The sequence below is a fragment of the Vicugna pacos genome, chromosome 10 (assembly GCF_048564905.1).
Source record: "Vicugna pacos chromosome 10, VicPac4, whole genome shotgun sequence".
NCBI lineage: Eukaryota > Metazoa > Chordata > Mammalia > Artiodactyla > Camelidae > Vicugna > Vicugna pacos.
The window spans coordinates 22,970,444-22,985,389 of NC_132996.1; the positions used below are offsets into that span (position 1 = coordinate 22,970,444).

General features: G+C 46.6%; 1 protein-coding gene across 3 annotated transcripts in view; it reads left to right on the forward strand.

Moving 5' to 3' along the window:
- The window catches only part of TENM4 (teneurin transmembrane protein 4), a 709,295-nt gene that overhangs the window by 570,461 nt on the left and 123,888 nt on the right, over positions 1-14,946 (forward strand). For all 3 annotated transcript variants that reach the window (XM_072969126.1, XM_072969128.1, XM_072969127.1), the window contains 2 exons: positions 1,510-1,704; positions 7,426-7,626. In XM_072969126.1, coding sequence (XP_072825227.1) covers positions 1,510-1,704; positions 7,426-7,626 — 396 coding nt within the window. The remainder of the gene's footprint in view (positions 1-1,509; positions 1,705-7,425; positions 7,627-14,946) is intronic.

Genomic DNA, 14,946 nt, shown 5'->3' on the forward strand with positions numbered 1-14,946 from the left:
CAGCAACATGAATGGACCTGGAGATCATCATTCTAAGTGAAGTAAGCCAGAAAGAGAGAGAAAAATACCATATGATACCACTCATATGTGGAATCTACAAAAATAAAAAAGAAGACACTAATGAACTTATTTTCAAAACAGAAACAGACTCACAGACATAATAAACAAACTTATGAGGAAAAGCGGTAGAAAGGAATAAATTGGGAGTTTGAGATTTGCAAATATTACCTACTATATACAAAATAGATAAACAAGTTTCTTAGGCACAGCACAGGGAACTATATTCAATACCTTACAGTAACCTATAATGGAAAAGAATATAAAAATGAATATATGTATGTATATGTATGACTGGTACGTTATGCTGTATACCATAAATTGACACATTGTAAACTGACTATACTTCAATTAAAAAAAAAAGTAAAGGATGCTAAAGCAAGGTGAGATGCAGGGAACATCTATCAGTATGAAAGGGTCTTAGCTTGGACAGAATGAGGACCAAGAAAGGGGCCCCAGATGAGGTGACATTGGCTAAGACCGGATGCTGGAGTCGTGGGTCATGGGCAGGAGGCAGAGGTGATTTTCCACGCTGAAGACGGTGCCCTGCAGATACCACGCCGTGATGCTGCTGTGGGGATTCTGCTTATTCTCCCTAACGTGAGATAGGCTTAGTTTGAGGCAGCAGAGCCGGCAGCCCTGAGGAAGCACAGTGATTACCTGCTGAGTGCTTTAAAAAAGAAAGAAGCCAGGTGGGAACTGGTGGAGGGCGGTACAGAGGGATGAGTCATTCCTTCTAACAAGAATTACTGTCTCATCCCATATGCACTTAAACTTAAGAGTCATGTATAAAACAGCCTTATTGTATCTTGGTAAGGCTGGTAGGTACTTACAGCACAATGCAATATAATTTATTTTTATGTAGTGTCCTTCGTACAGGTGATCACAAAACCCTTTAAAATAAGAGGCAGAATGGAAAGACAATACTTTAAAGAGCAAAGTTGGACTCGGCTATTTTTTTATGGGGGCAGTGGTGTGTATGGGGCTTGCGGGGAGGCAGAAAGGCAAGGAAAGCTAAGATTGGCTGGGTTAAAGATGACAGTAAGTGGAGCTGCACATGAGGGAGGGGGAAGCAAAATGCAGGGCTGTCAGCAGGAGAGTGCTGGAGGAGGGTTGCCAGCAGGCAGGATACCCAGCTGTCTTTTCCAGTGACCCCAAGGAACAGACTGAAGCCTACTGCCTAAGGGTCCCAACGACCTCCATGCAGTAATACTAGAGGGATAGGGGAAGGCGGTGTTCAGTGGGCACCAACTGCGCCGGGCCCTGCACTGTACACCTACCCCTACAATCCTAGATGTGTTTTCACTAGGATGAACCAAAAGCACGAGAAGTAGACAGATGGATGCACATGGGAATTGTGGCAAAGCACTCATAGCCCGGGGAGAGGGGACTGAGGCATGTTGGGTACGGGGGTCGTGGATTCATGCCACACTTCCCATGGTGTCTCTCCAGCCTCCTGCCCTGTGCTCTGTAGCGGGAACGGCCAGTACATGAAGGGCAGGTGCCTGTGCCACAGCGGCTGGAAGGGCGCCGAATGCGACGTGCCCACCAACCAGTGCATCGACGTGGCCTGCAGCAACCACGGCACCTGCATCATGGGCACCTGCATCTGCAACCCCGGCTACAAAGGCGAGAACTGTGAGGAAGGTAAGACCTGTGGGCAGGCGGCTCCCGCCCTTGGCTTTGAGAGAGGCTAGCAGGCAGGGCCCTGAGGGCCTCCAGGGAGCACAGAAAGCCTCCTGAGCTGCCCTGTGATCCCCAATCCCTCCAGCCAGGAAGACGTCAGCAATAGGAATTAACGTCAAGGGCGAGGACAGACGAATCAGGGTCCTGCTCAGTGAGGGGAAGAGAAGCAGGCGTCTTCAGCACTGACTACATGCAAGGCTCTGTGCTCAAAGCCTGTGTCATTTAACTTCAAACCCCAGTGGGGAGGGGTAATCACCTCAGTTTTACAGTAGAGGAAACTGAGGCCCAAGGGGTCAAATGGCTTGCCCAAGGCCCCACGGCTGGTAGGCAGCAGAGCCCAGTCTGAGCTCAGTCTTTCTGGCTCCATAGCCTGAGTTCTTTCTCCTCCCCTTGAAGCTCCTCTGCACTCCATTTCTGAAGCCTGAGTCTAGTATAGACCTCCAGGTGTTGCCTTCTGCTGTCACACTCCTCTGTGTGTGTGTGTGTGTATGTTTGTGTTCGTTCATGTTTGTGCCTGTTGGGTGGTCATACATGTGTCTCCCTCCCTCATAAAGTGAACGTATCCCTGTGCAGATGAAGGTTAGAAAGTCAACTGCTGACTTAACAGTAACTTCAGTTCTTTCTCAGAAGTCTCACCAGGTGAGATAAGTAAATACTTGTATCTCACAAACGAAGAATGTGAGGCCCAGAGAAGGGCAGCGACACACCCATGGCCAGAGAGCTAACTGATGGCAGGGCTGGACTTCAACCCAGGTCTTTACACCTCAGACCCAGTGCTCTTTCCTCCTGACCACATGGGATTTCCTGGTGAGAGGGGGGGTTCTTCTCCACAAGCAGTGGAGAGTAGCCATTGGGAGTGCACACTCTGGAATCAGATGGAGCTTTGAGTTCTGGTTCTGGTTCTGCCACTGACTAACCTCAGTTTCCTCATCTGTAAAATGGGAATTCCCTCCTTGGAGGGTCGTTGTGAGGACTCGATTAAGTGACTCATATGAAGCACTTAGCTCAGTGTCTGACACATAGGAAATGCTCTGTAAGTGTTCACTCTTGTATTATTAGCATTATTCTGGCCATTGAAGCACACTTCCTGTTCCACCTCACTCACTTTATCCAGAGTCTTTTGAAATGGATGTACTTTGCTGTTGAAACTGATGGACAATGCAAATAGTCATTACTTCCCACTGTCCACCGTCTGGGGCCCCGGCACCTGCTCCAGTGGGCGGAGAGGCTCCAAGGAGAGCTAGTCTTCTAACCCACTTGGGATTTAATAGATAGTCCCCTCTCAAGGCATCATTTCCCCTGAACAAAGAGAATATAATGGGCCCATTTTAAAAGAGTGGGGAACGGGAAGGGATTAGTGTCTGGAAGGCATCCGTCACCTCTCGGAGACAGGCTGTCTGTGTACCCCAAGTGTGACTGGAGGTCCTGATTCAGACATATTAACTTTGATGAGGATTACTTCGGGCTGTCTGAGCGCAACAAGGAGCCTCAGCCCCTTGAACAAAGGAACCTGGCTTTCTCATCCTGACAATGGTGACCTTCATCTGCTCTCCCCTTTTCTTTTATCCCGTGAGGTGAAGACCCTGTGAAGAAAGGGAAAACAAAGAGGAGATTCCTTCTGAAACCGTGGGGCTGTCCCACCCCCACCCGCACCGTGTTGTGTGGGCCGAGCAGGGGAAGTGGTCCTTCTCCTGATCAGCCAGCACTGGTCAGCGCCCCCGGGTGCAGGGTCACTTAGAGAAAGAAATTGTTTAGCTCTTTGATTTACATTATCTGTTTGAAAAGCAGTGTTTTCATTCCTTCTTTCTTTCCTGAGGAGGGCCATCTGGTACTGATTCCTCTTATGATTTCTGTTTCTCTAGTGAAGCATCCATGCCTGGCCCTTGTGTTTATAATGGGCGTTTCTCGGCCTTCATCCTCTCCCCCTCCTCCCCTCCTCCCCCAGCTCTGTTCTAACAGTTCTCACTATGTTTATAAAACATCAGCTAACAAGCTTACTTTCTGCTCTCTCTCCTCTTCCTTCTTCTGAAGTTTATTGCCCCATATTTTTTAAAGCCTCAACTGCGCCAGCGGGACTCTTGGAAGGAGCTGGGGGAGGGACAGAGGGGCCGAGGGGCCAGACCTAGGCCTTTGTGGTGAAAAGTGAGGTGCTGTGTTTTGGGTCTTGAAGAGTGTCTGATAGCTTGTGCGGTCACTGGGATCGTGGACCACTCAGGGGAAAAGTTGTGTTCGCAGCCTGGCCATGCAGGCCCCATCGTTTTGTTAACGGGCCAAGCGTCTGCCAGAAATTTTGGCTTTAATGGCAAGCTCTGCAGAGGGAAAAAATGTAATTGCTTGGCACCTCTCCTAAGAAGAGGCTAAGTTAGACTGTCTTCTATGCGAAGCTGCCAGCCAGCTTTTCCTGTATTCCTCCACCTCTCCGACCCCGGCCCCACCAGATCCTCACATGTTACGCACAGCTCCCTGTGAATAAATATCGCTAGGGAAAATACCCCAGTGTTAATCCCATCCTAGGGTTCTCCTCACTGCAAAGGCTCCAGAAAGGGAGGGAAGATGCCCAGTCTAGGTGGCTCCTCTTTGGCAGAAGGTCACTGTGGCACAGATAACGGCCCTAGGTTTGGGATCAGCAGCGTTCTGGCAGCGTTCTGGCAGGAATCTCAGCCAGTTCAGCCAAGGTTTCCTGGACCTGCCTTCCACCGAGATGCAGTCCTCTTTAAAACTCTCCTCACATTCCACACTTGCTTTGCCAAGCTGACCTGCAGAGGTGCTGATTAATTGATGATGGATTGCCTGGAGGTAGCCTCTCATCAGTTCTTTCTGCTCTTTCTTCCCTGCCTGGACCATCTTCTGAGGGTGTTCAATTCACTTTGATGGTTTCTGGGTTCCTATCAGACTTATTATGTCTGTGGAACAGGACTGTGACACCAGGGGCCTCTTGCTAAACTTGGCACCCTCTCAGCTTGCTCCACTAAGAGAGTAGATTTATAGATTCAACCTCGGGGGTGCCTCAGAGACAGCTTCAACCTGAACCTGGGATCCAGGCTCTCACAGAATGGGAAATACCTTTATAGGCCTCAGGATAGGAACTGCTGAGTCGTTTCCTGTCAAATTGGAAAGCTGTCTGGATCTAGGGAATTATCCTAGGAGCCTAATAGGCCAGAATAATCCTTCTGAGTTTCTGAGATCTGAGGCAGGTCATGAAAATATATCACTATGATTATTTTTATCATTTTTAATTACCAGGAACTCCAACAGGTCATGTTTAAACCATTGTTAAGTGGTGTCCAGAGACTGCAGGAGAAAAGATTCTTTGCCTTCATTTGGCTTTATTAATTCTCCATTTTGCTCTATTTCTTTCCTTGTTGTGTTTTGATTTCTATTTTTAACCATTTTATGTGCTTACAACTGTATGCATGTATGTGTGTATTTTGGAACCAATAAGGTTATAGAGGAAATAGTGAGAGATCTACACCAGGAAAGAGTGATTCAAATTTAAATTCCTCTACTTACCACTGGGTGATCTTAGGCAAGTTATTTAACCTCTCTGTGCTTCAGTTTCCTCATCTGTAAAATGAGAATAATAATGGTACCTATCTCAAAGGGTTGTTGTTAGGGTTAAATGAGATAATATATATAAAATATTTAATAACGAGTTACAGCATAGAAGAGGGACTAAATTAATGCGAGTTGTTGTCACTATTGTTATCATTATTGTGTTTTTAGCAAACAGTGACTCCTGACTTTGATCACCTTCTTTATCATTTAGGTAATTACCTTGAACTCCTTTAAAAACCTAAGTAGTAAGTGAGTTTTCTTAATAAACTGGCCCTCAGAATGAACAGCCTGTTCCCAGAATGCTGCTGTTTGTAAAGTCTCTACCCATTTTTGTCTCTAGTATACCTAGGTTGGGTTTCCCGGGCTTTTGTGCAAAAGTCAAATATACTGGGTTATGCCATTTAATAGATAAATAAAGTAAAAGCATGTCTGAATTATAAATGATCTCTGACCACAGTTTGCCTAAGTCATGCTACTGAATGTCCTGATAGGATGGAGAAATAACTTCTTTGCAACAACTTACAGTTTACACAGTCCTTTCAGATCCTCAGTGTCGTTTGGTCCTCACAGCAACCAGAGACGTAGGTAATTTTCCTGTACCTGCTGTGTAGATAGAAGCTCAGAGCAGGTACAGGACTTGACCATAGTCATGAACCATTATAGTTTGTCCTGTGACCCTTGAACTTAGGACCTCAGAGGTCAAATGCTGAACTTTTTCCTCTGCAGCATATGGCTTTCTCATGGCATCCTTTAAGGAGGAACCTGACTGCATTCATCATAGCTCTGTCAACACTCTTAACAACAGCTGCATGTTGGGCCCCTACGGGACACCCATCTCCCCTTCCAATTACAAGATGAATAAAATCCCCTACCTCCCTGCAATGCAAGGTTGATCTAACAGCTCTTTGGTTGAGTAGAGAACATGGACCAACCCTTGGCCAATTCTGTCTTCTCTCTGCTGACTTTTACACTTCCCATGTTCATGTGATAAGTTAGCTCTCAATACCCTTCTTCCACTGTTTTCTGTGAAGTGCTTTGTGAAGGGTTAAAGGTCTCTGTGAATTTTGTGTAACCCCATAAGTAAAACTTTGATTTAGGAAAATCAACCCCAGGAACAGATATATCACCAGATTCAAAATCAGACAGACGTGTCTTCAGATTCCTCTCTGGCAGGGTTTAGCTGTGTGATCTGGTATAAATTATTTACCTCTCTGAGCCTCAGTTTCCTCACCTGTACCTCAGTGGGTTACTGAGAGAACTGAATCTGATGAGGAATGGAAAGCACTTCCTGTCGTGCAAGCAGAAAGCATGTAACCCCCAATGTCACTCTCCTCCCTCTTTCTGGGAGGTCTCTTGAGACCACTGACCTGGGGCCCTAAGAGCCCTGCCATGGTGGGTTGGGGCAGGGCTTGGCTATGAATCACAGCTGCATAGTTTACCCACCACTTGCAGAGGAGCTGTGCACATCCACCGTGCATAATTTTGAATAGTTATTAAAATGTTTGCTTGGAAACATTTCTTAAGAATTTGGGGAAGATGATAAAATCTCATGGAATTTAAATGCAAAATAAATTCTCATTTAAATTAAGGAATTTCTTTATTTTAGTCCCATATTCATGGAAATACTACTGCATTAAGAAGTGGTGAACACTAATCGTCTGTTCTACCATGATGTTTATAGTGTCTCCTGTGTGCTAGGCACTGTTCTAGGAGGTGGAGAGACAGAGTGAACAAAACAAAGCCTTGTTCTCTATTATTGTTGCAGTTGTTACAGACATGGTAGGATAGGCCCTGAGTGCTTTATACACATATTTCTTACTCTGTGTGCCCCTCAAACCAAGAGGTAGGAATTTGTATCCACATTTTACAGGTGAGGGGACTGAGGCTCGAAAGGTCAACAGTCAATCACTGGGTTAAGTTGGGACCCCAGATCTATCATTGCTGAAGTCATTGCTATTCATCGTCCCACCAAATGGTCACCCTACCAAGTGACCTCTCCACGGGAAACCTGCATCCTTCTCCCCAAGTGTGTGAAGCCCTCCACTACAGAGTATAGCGCTCTGCTTACAGAAGCCTCACCCTTGCTGGTCTGATACTTACCTATACTGTCTCTCCTCTGTGTCACAGTGGACTGCATGGACCCCACGTGTTCGGGCCGGGGTGTCTGCGTGAGAGGCGAGTGCCACTGCTCTGTGGGCTGGGGAGGCACCAACTGTGAGACGCCCAGGGCCACGTGCTTGGACCAGTGTTCGGGCCACGGAACCTTCCTCCCAGACACCGGGCTTTGCAGCTGTGACCCCAGCTGGACCGGACATGACTGCTCTATTGGTAAATGTGGAGAGGAGAAGGGCATAGCAGGGGTGGAGGGAGGAGGTTTCCACTGGAATGTGTACACCATTCAGTCCTGATCAATGCTCTGACCCGATCCTCAGTCATGTAGCAGTAGGTTACCTACGAGTCTGAATGCTTTTCTTCTTCCCCTGAACTCTAGCCTTCAACACCCCTACTCTTAGATGGGCAGAGGAGTCACAAATCCTATCTTCACATCATTCCTTTCGTAGTGGTGGCCTTGAGAGTCAAAACATCACCCCTTAACGTGTTAATTATGATAGATGTGTTTCACTGCAATCTCGTCTCTCGCATTACGATGGCCACCCTAGAGGCAAGGCCATAGGGACAGTGGGCCTCTGTGAGATCATCAAGGATGTTGGTTTCACCCGCTCCTCAGAATGAAATCCAAACTCAGTGTGGTATTTAGGGTGCTCTGTGCTGTGGCCCCTACTTGCCTTTCTAGCCAGATCCTCCATGAGACATAAGTTCCACGAGGATCGAAAACATGCCTTACTCCACATTCCCAGGACTCATCATAGGCCTCGCCCGCAGCAGTTGCTCAATTGACACTGGTGAATGATTGAATGAATGAATGAATGACAAAAAAGCACATGATTGAATGTGTTCTTAATTTTGGAATTTGGTTCACCACAGAATTTACATATAAAGTTCAAAGGACAATTCTGTTGGCACCCTCTGTTTATAAGCACCTGATGGTTTAGACACCCTCTCCAGGTGAGGGGTAAATGAAAACATAGGTGGATCACCTAGTGCACTACTGGTATGTAGTAGGTGTGGTCACTTCTAGTATCTCATGTAGCTGTTTAAAGCCACACAAAGGCATCATCATCCCCGTTTTACCAATTTACATAGTACTTACTCAGTGAATACTTACTGAACACCTACTGTGTGCAAGACACTCTTCTATTTAGAAGGGATAAACAGGTAAGAAGTCCTATCTTGGCGAGCTTGCATCCTGGGAAGGGAGAGAAGAGGCAGCAAACAAACACTTGAAGAGAAATTAACTGATAAAGAAACTTAGGCCCAGAAAATTTCTAAATAATCCTGCCCAAGGATGCACAGCTGAAAAGCGATAGCTTCTCCAGCTATCTTTCTTCACCCTCAGTCACTTTCCCCACCATGCCACTTAAACAAAGTGAAGCTCAGATTGACTCATCATCTTGTGTGTTAACAGTTCTGGGAGTGATCATGGAAAGATGGTTGAGACCTTTGGCAAAAACGAGATCCAGTGCAGCATTTGTGCCTTTGGAATACTTTGAGTTACCTTTCCCCATTGAATGGAGAACTGGTGTTCAATACGCAGCCTAAATTGGACTTTTATCCTTGTTTGCAAAGCTCATGTAGAGACATGACTGTGGACACAGATGTGCAGAGTCTTAGGAGTAATTCTTTTTATATAGCTCTGTTTATAGCACTGTAATAAATAGTCCTCTTAAAGCCACACTGGGTTGTATTATTCATTATGTGGCCACAAAGCTAATTTATGACAGAAATATAACTGTCCATGCACTGTTAATCCCTGATGAAACTCCACAGCCTCTGATGGAGGCAGGTGTAACTTCGAGTGAGATCACAAGTATTCCTCAGTTGGCCCTGTAAAAGGAGGCTGCAGACCCACTGGAAGGGACTTCAGTGGAACTGTGAGAGTGCACTTTCCTCAACTCTGTGCCCTCCACTCCCCGCAGCCAGAATCAGACACATGGCCTCATTCACTAAGGCAAAGAGCTCCGTGTGATAGGAAGAGCCCAGGGCCCAGCAGTCCTGGGCTCAGACGCTGGCCCTGCTGCTCACTAGTTATGACCTGGGGCAAGTTACTTCACTTCTGTAAGCTGTAAAATGGAGATAATGATAGTACCTACCTTGTGGGGTTAGAACTTGGAAAATTATTATTTGGAGAATTATTGAAGATAATGTAAAAAGCACTTAGCATGCTACTCAGCCCGTGATATGGGCTCAGTTCATCTTAGCTATGTTGTGATTATGATTAAAACACCCATTGGTGAGAGCGCTTGATATTAATGGAGACATTTGAGAGTGGCTAGAGGAAATGTGCTCTTTCAGAAATGTGGATTATAATTTTTAAATCTCTAACCGGTAACTAACTAAAACAGTGTCATGATTGCCACGAGGCCAGGAACTTAAAAGATGGCTTCAAAATCACTGTCTCCTCTTGCAATAAGAATAATGATGTGTGTTTGTCATGTGCTTCACAGCATACAAAGATCTCTGTCTCTGTCACACACACACACCCACACACACACCAGCAACAACAGCCGGTGAGGCGGGGTGACAGGCGTGGTATCATCCCCATCCTCACACTGGGCTCAGAGACTTACCTAAGGCTTCCTGTGCCTGAAGCTGCGAGGCACAGCCCAGCCTGGGGCCCCAGCACGCTGCACACACTCTGCACTGCCTCCCCAAGGCCACAACTTCTCCTCGGCCATCACTTCTCACTGGAAGCCAGTTTGAAGGCTGCTGAATGCATGTTGATGGTAGTTCCCTCTCCCTGCGCTACAGGCAGTACCTGTACAGTCCTGAGTGTGATCTTAGCAAGTTCTTCGGCTTTTCCTGACTGCAGTTTCCTTGTCTGAAAAATGGAGATAACAGCCATGCCTACGCCAGAGGGTTACGTGAGGATTAAGTTAGATGATGCAGGTACACACAGAGAGCAGCGCCTAGAGGGGGAATGCTTCCTGCCTTTCCCCTCCCTCCCTTTCGAGGGCACCTTCACAGAGTGGAGGCTGTCTGAAATGGCGTTTAGGCCGTGAAGCTAATTAAGGGATGCCTCACTGAGCAGATGCCACTGTAGCCAAGGGCCTGTCTTCTGTGCTCAGGGATTTGTCTACAGAGTAGTGAACAGGCACTGAACTTTGTTTCAGAGGATCTGCTTCCCACCAGCTGAACGGCTTCAACCAGTTGCTTAACCTCCCTGACCCTCAGTTTCCTTTTAGGTAAGATTACCTACAGGATTGTTGTAAGGATTTGGTGAGAATACGTGGGTAAAGAGGTTAGCATGCTGGCAAACACAACTCAGACACCCAGCAAGCAGTAGCTCAAGTCATGCTCTTTGTGTTATTTGCTCCTGGCACGGCAGGGCTGGCACAGTCACCGCCTAGAGCCTTCCCGTCAGGGGCTGCAGGCCAGCTGACATCCTCCGTGGTCCTTTCACCATCAGCACTGACTCCAGGTGATGAGGTTGGCAGAGATAGGCCCCCGCCATCTAGCGGGGAAGGGGGACCATCTCTTGCCCGAGGTGAGTGTCTTGCTGTTTGACTCAGAGAACAGGATTTAATGAAAGCAGCTTAAATCAACATGCCCTGACTCAACAACCAGCCTGTAATGAAATGCGAGCTGACAAGTTTCCCAGTACTTTGGTTAGGTTTGTGGAAACAGTGAAGTCAGATTTTATACAAGTGTTTACTCAGGCCCCTGGGTTCTCGGCAGCTTGGCTAGAGATCTCATCTCAGAAATTCCTCATTAAGTCCTTACTCATTCATGTGGTCTTTCTTCTTGACAAACCACACAAGACAACTGTTTGAATAGATTCCCATGGCCTGGAGGAGCACAGATTGTGTGTCCCACCTCCTACCCTCAACACATCTGTGTCCTCAACTCTGGGCCCAGTGGGACTTCACTTCCTCAGTCTTTTGGGATGGTGGTTGTGATGGCAGTGATAGTGATTGTGATGACAGTGTCAGTGAGGATGATGGTGGTCGTGGTGGTGATGGTGATAATGATGGTGGTGGTGATGATGGTGATATTGCTGATGGTGGTGATGATGGTGGCGCTGGTAATGTTGGTGTTGATGATTGGTGCTGCTGTTGTTTTACAAATGGGAAAGAGTTGAAGAGAGGAAATGACTTCTCCAAAGTAACTCAGCTAATCAGCGGCAGAGTTTGAATTAAATCTAGGCTTTCTGTTTCCAAGGCTTCAGCTCTTGCCTCAAGCCTTCTTTTCATCCAAAGAAGTAACTTTGTCAGTCATCTTGCCTTTCTTCCTGGTAAATCACAGGATGGAGCATTAATTAGTCATTCATTTCTTAATGCTTAACTGTGTACTAGGTACTGAACTAAGTGTTTTCAACCATTGTATTAAGTTAAGGTTCATAAGAATCCTGTGAAGGAAGTATTCCTTGTTCCATTTTACAGATAAGGAAACTGAAACTCAGAGCTAAGTTGAATTCCTTGCCAATATCTCCCACCCTTGTAAGTGACGGAGTCTAGATCAATCCAAAACTGGCTCCAAGGCCTCTTGTAAGCTCTCAGGCGTACTGAGCAATGTATTATAATCTACCTCTCTCTTGCCAAACTGAGAACCCCATAAAGTCGGAATCTGTCATTCTGTCTAGTGTAGGGCCTGACACCCAGTAGGTTCTAGTGATTTTTGAATGAATGACTTATCCAAGAAATTATCAAAAAGGACTGAGTGGCTATAGCTAAAGGTTGTATTGTTCATTATCTGCCCAGGAAGATCCCAGCACACTACCAGCTAGACTGTCTATCCCTTCTCTCAGGACTCCCCACCCCTCCCCACCCCCTCCCCCCACCTTTTCCATACCACCCCCTCAACCCACACACATATAACACTCTGCACGACTAAAACCAAATCCCTGGGCTCCTGCTCTCACTTCCCAGACCTAGCTCATGTTCATTCCATGTGCAGTGCCAGCCAGCACCCCTCCTGGAAGAGAGCTGGCATCATTTCACCTCCTTCAGGCCATCTTCCCCAGGGAGTAGCCCTGCTGGGCTGGATGCCTCATCAGCTTTTGCATAAAGTGGGCACATCCAGCAGCCCTGCTGAGCAGAAGGACTCTTCCTCTGCCACAGCCACCCCACCACCAAGTACTTTAGCTGGCTTTTCATCCTCTTGGCTCAGAGCCACCTTAGAAAAGGGGAGGAATTTAACCTCTTTGAGATGGTCCTTAAAACTGGAAACGCCTACCTTTCTTTCAGAGCCTAACAACTTCTGAAGTATATTTCAGGCTCTGTGGTGTTTTCCAGAAGTACCGTTTCGGATGCGATCCCTTAAACCCATCATTTGCCCCTTCGCGGGCTCCCCCTCAGGGCTTCCTTCTCCTCCACCCCAGCCCAGCCATCTCTGTCCTCAGCCTCATAAATTCATTCCTCATTTCCACCGCTCTGTGAGCCCTCTCCAATCTTGTCTTCCATAAATGACTTTTATTTGAGAGGGCCCTCTCACTACATCTTATTCCTTTGGGTTGCTGGCTCACAGAAGCAGTATGTGGCAGAGATTCCGACTGTAAAATGCTCATGCTGGTGGTTTATGATTCTTATCATTTCACTGCAATTGAGTTTCATGGAATAACAGGTGGAGATCTTTTAGCGATTCAGTGGGACGGGTTTGGAGTTAGCATGTGGAGTCAGGAAGAATTGCATGGGATTTGGAGAGGGACCAAGGTAGATTTTCAAGACTGAGCTTATCCAAAGAATCTGCCTAATGATACCTGCCTTGCAGGGCTGTTTTTCAAATTAGTTTTAATATGTATGTATAAAATGCCTAATGTGGTGGCTGGCACTCAGTAAGCACCCAATAAGTAAGTATTCATGTATATTTTTAGAGTGCATGATTAAATCTAGATTAGCCAAACAGTCCTCTGACTCTAACAAATTTAAGTTTGAGGGCAGTTTATATGGTAAAGTTTTGGTGCGAGACCTGGATTTGAGTCTATGTGACCTTGAACAACGGGCTTTCTCTCCCAGAGGCTCAGTTTCCTTCTGTTTTCTGAGACTCTCTGCCACCCCAGCCCCCAGCCACCAGCTCTGGTCATCGAGTCTTAATGAAGAGTCATGAAAGTGCTGGCACATTCATCCCCAAACACCAGCACAAGGGCCCCACAGTGCATCGGCCTAGCATCGGCCTCCTCTCAGGGTCATGGGCTTCCTGAGATCCTTTCCAGAAATGAGCACAGCCCCTCAGACAGCACCCAGAACAGGTCCGACATGCACCCACCACTGGAAGCACACACGTCCACTTCATTCACTCACCAACCTTTCTGGCCTCCGCACCACTCGGGAAGTGACACCCAGTTAAGCAGCCTATTAAGACCTCTCACTGACATATGGACGGCAGGGTCTGGGGGCACAAGGGTAGGAGCAGTGTGCTCGCCCAGGAAGCGGGCAGAGGAGAACCTGGGAAGGTCTTCCCCACAGTGGAGACTTGTGAGTCAGGCTGTGAGAGGGAACTGAAGAGGGGCTTCCTGGAGGCAGAGGAGGGGATGGCTGTCCAGGCAGAGGGAACAGCCTGTGCAGGAGTACAGAGCAGTCCTACCTCGGTTTGGAGAGTAGGACCATGGAGGTGGGTGAGGAAGTAAGGCCAGAAAGGGAGGCAGGGTCCCAATCATAGAGTCCACTGAATGTCTTGCTGAAAATCTCAGATTAAAATTTTTTCAATGCACCTTGAAGATTTCCCTTTCACACTCCACGTCAGAGCTCTTAAAGTAACTCTATCAGTGCAGCCTGACCTAGGTCCTACCATAACTTAGGGAGACCTTCTAGGATTCAAACTCAGATCCTCTGATCTTTCAATTTGTTCTGTTACTCTCCCTTCCTACCAAAAAGAAAAAAAAAATCACAAAGCATAAATAATAACAAAAATGACCAGATGGATAGGGAACAGAAAGGCTTTGTAATCAAATTGAGTCACAATTGACAGCAAAATAAGCCCAATGCTTTTAAAAAAAATAATAAAAGCTGAAAGTTGCAACAGGGTTAAAAAAAATTGATGCTCTAAACATAGCAGTTGCATTAGTGCTAAATTTTGAAAATGGTAATTCAATTTTATTTACAAGGCAAAATATAATTACATTTAGATTTGAGAGAACAGAATTTAATTCTTATTAATGACAGAAAGACTGAGTGAGATGCTTTAATGCCAGAGAAACTGTCTTCTGTTCATGGATGGGAGAGAAAATTAGATTCAGCGTTGAGCATTCTCCCCTGTTACAAGTCTCATTTGCGTAGCCGGAATTGTTCCCTCTCTGAGAAGCATTAGCTTCTCAGCCCGGAAAGCACAGCACCATCATCCAATTAAACATCAAAAGGAAATGATTAGGCTGGGCTATTTCTGTATAGGTATGTTCTGGGAGGGAAAACTCAAGGTTAGAATTTCACCCAAGGAGTCATATCCATTGAGACCTGACTTTTCCCGTGCCCCTTCCCAACAGCAAGTGACAGCCTACAATCAAAGTTCAGAATAATAAATATCCGAGAGACTGACAGTGAAGCAGAGGAGGAGGTGGTGTTGGAGGCAGAGGAGAGCCCACCAGTTGTCTGGGAA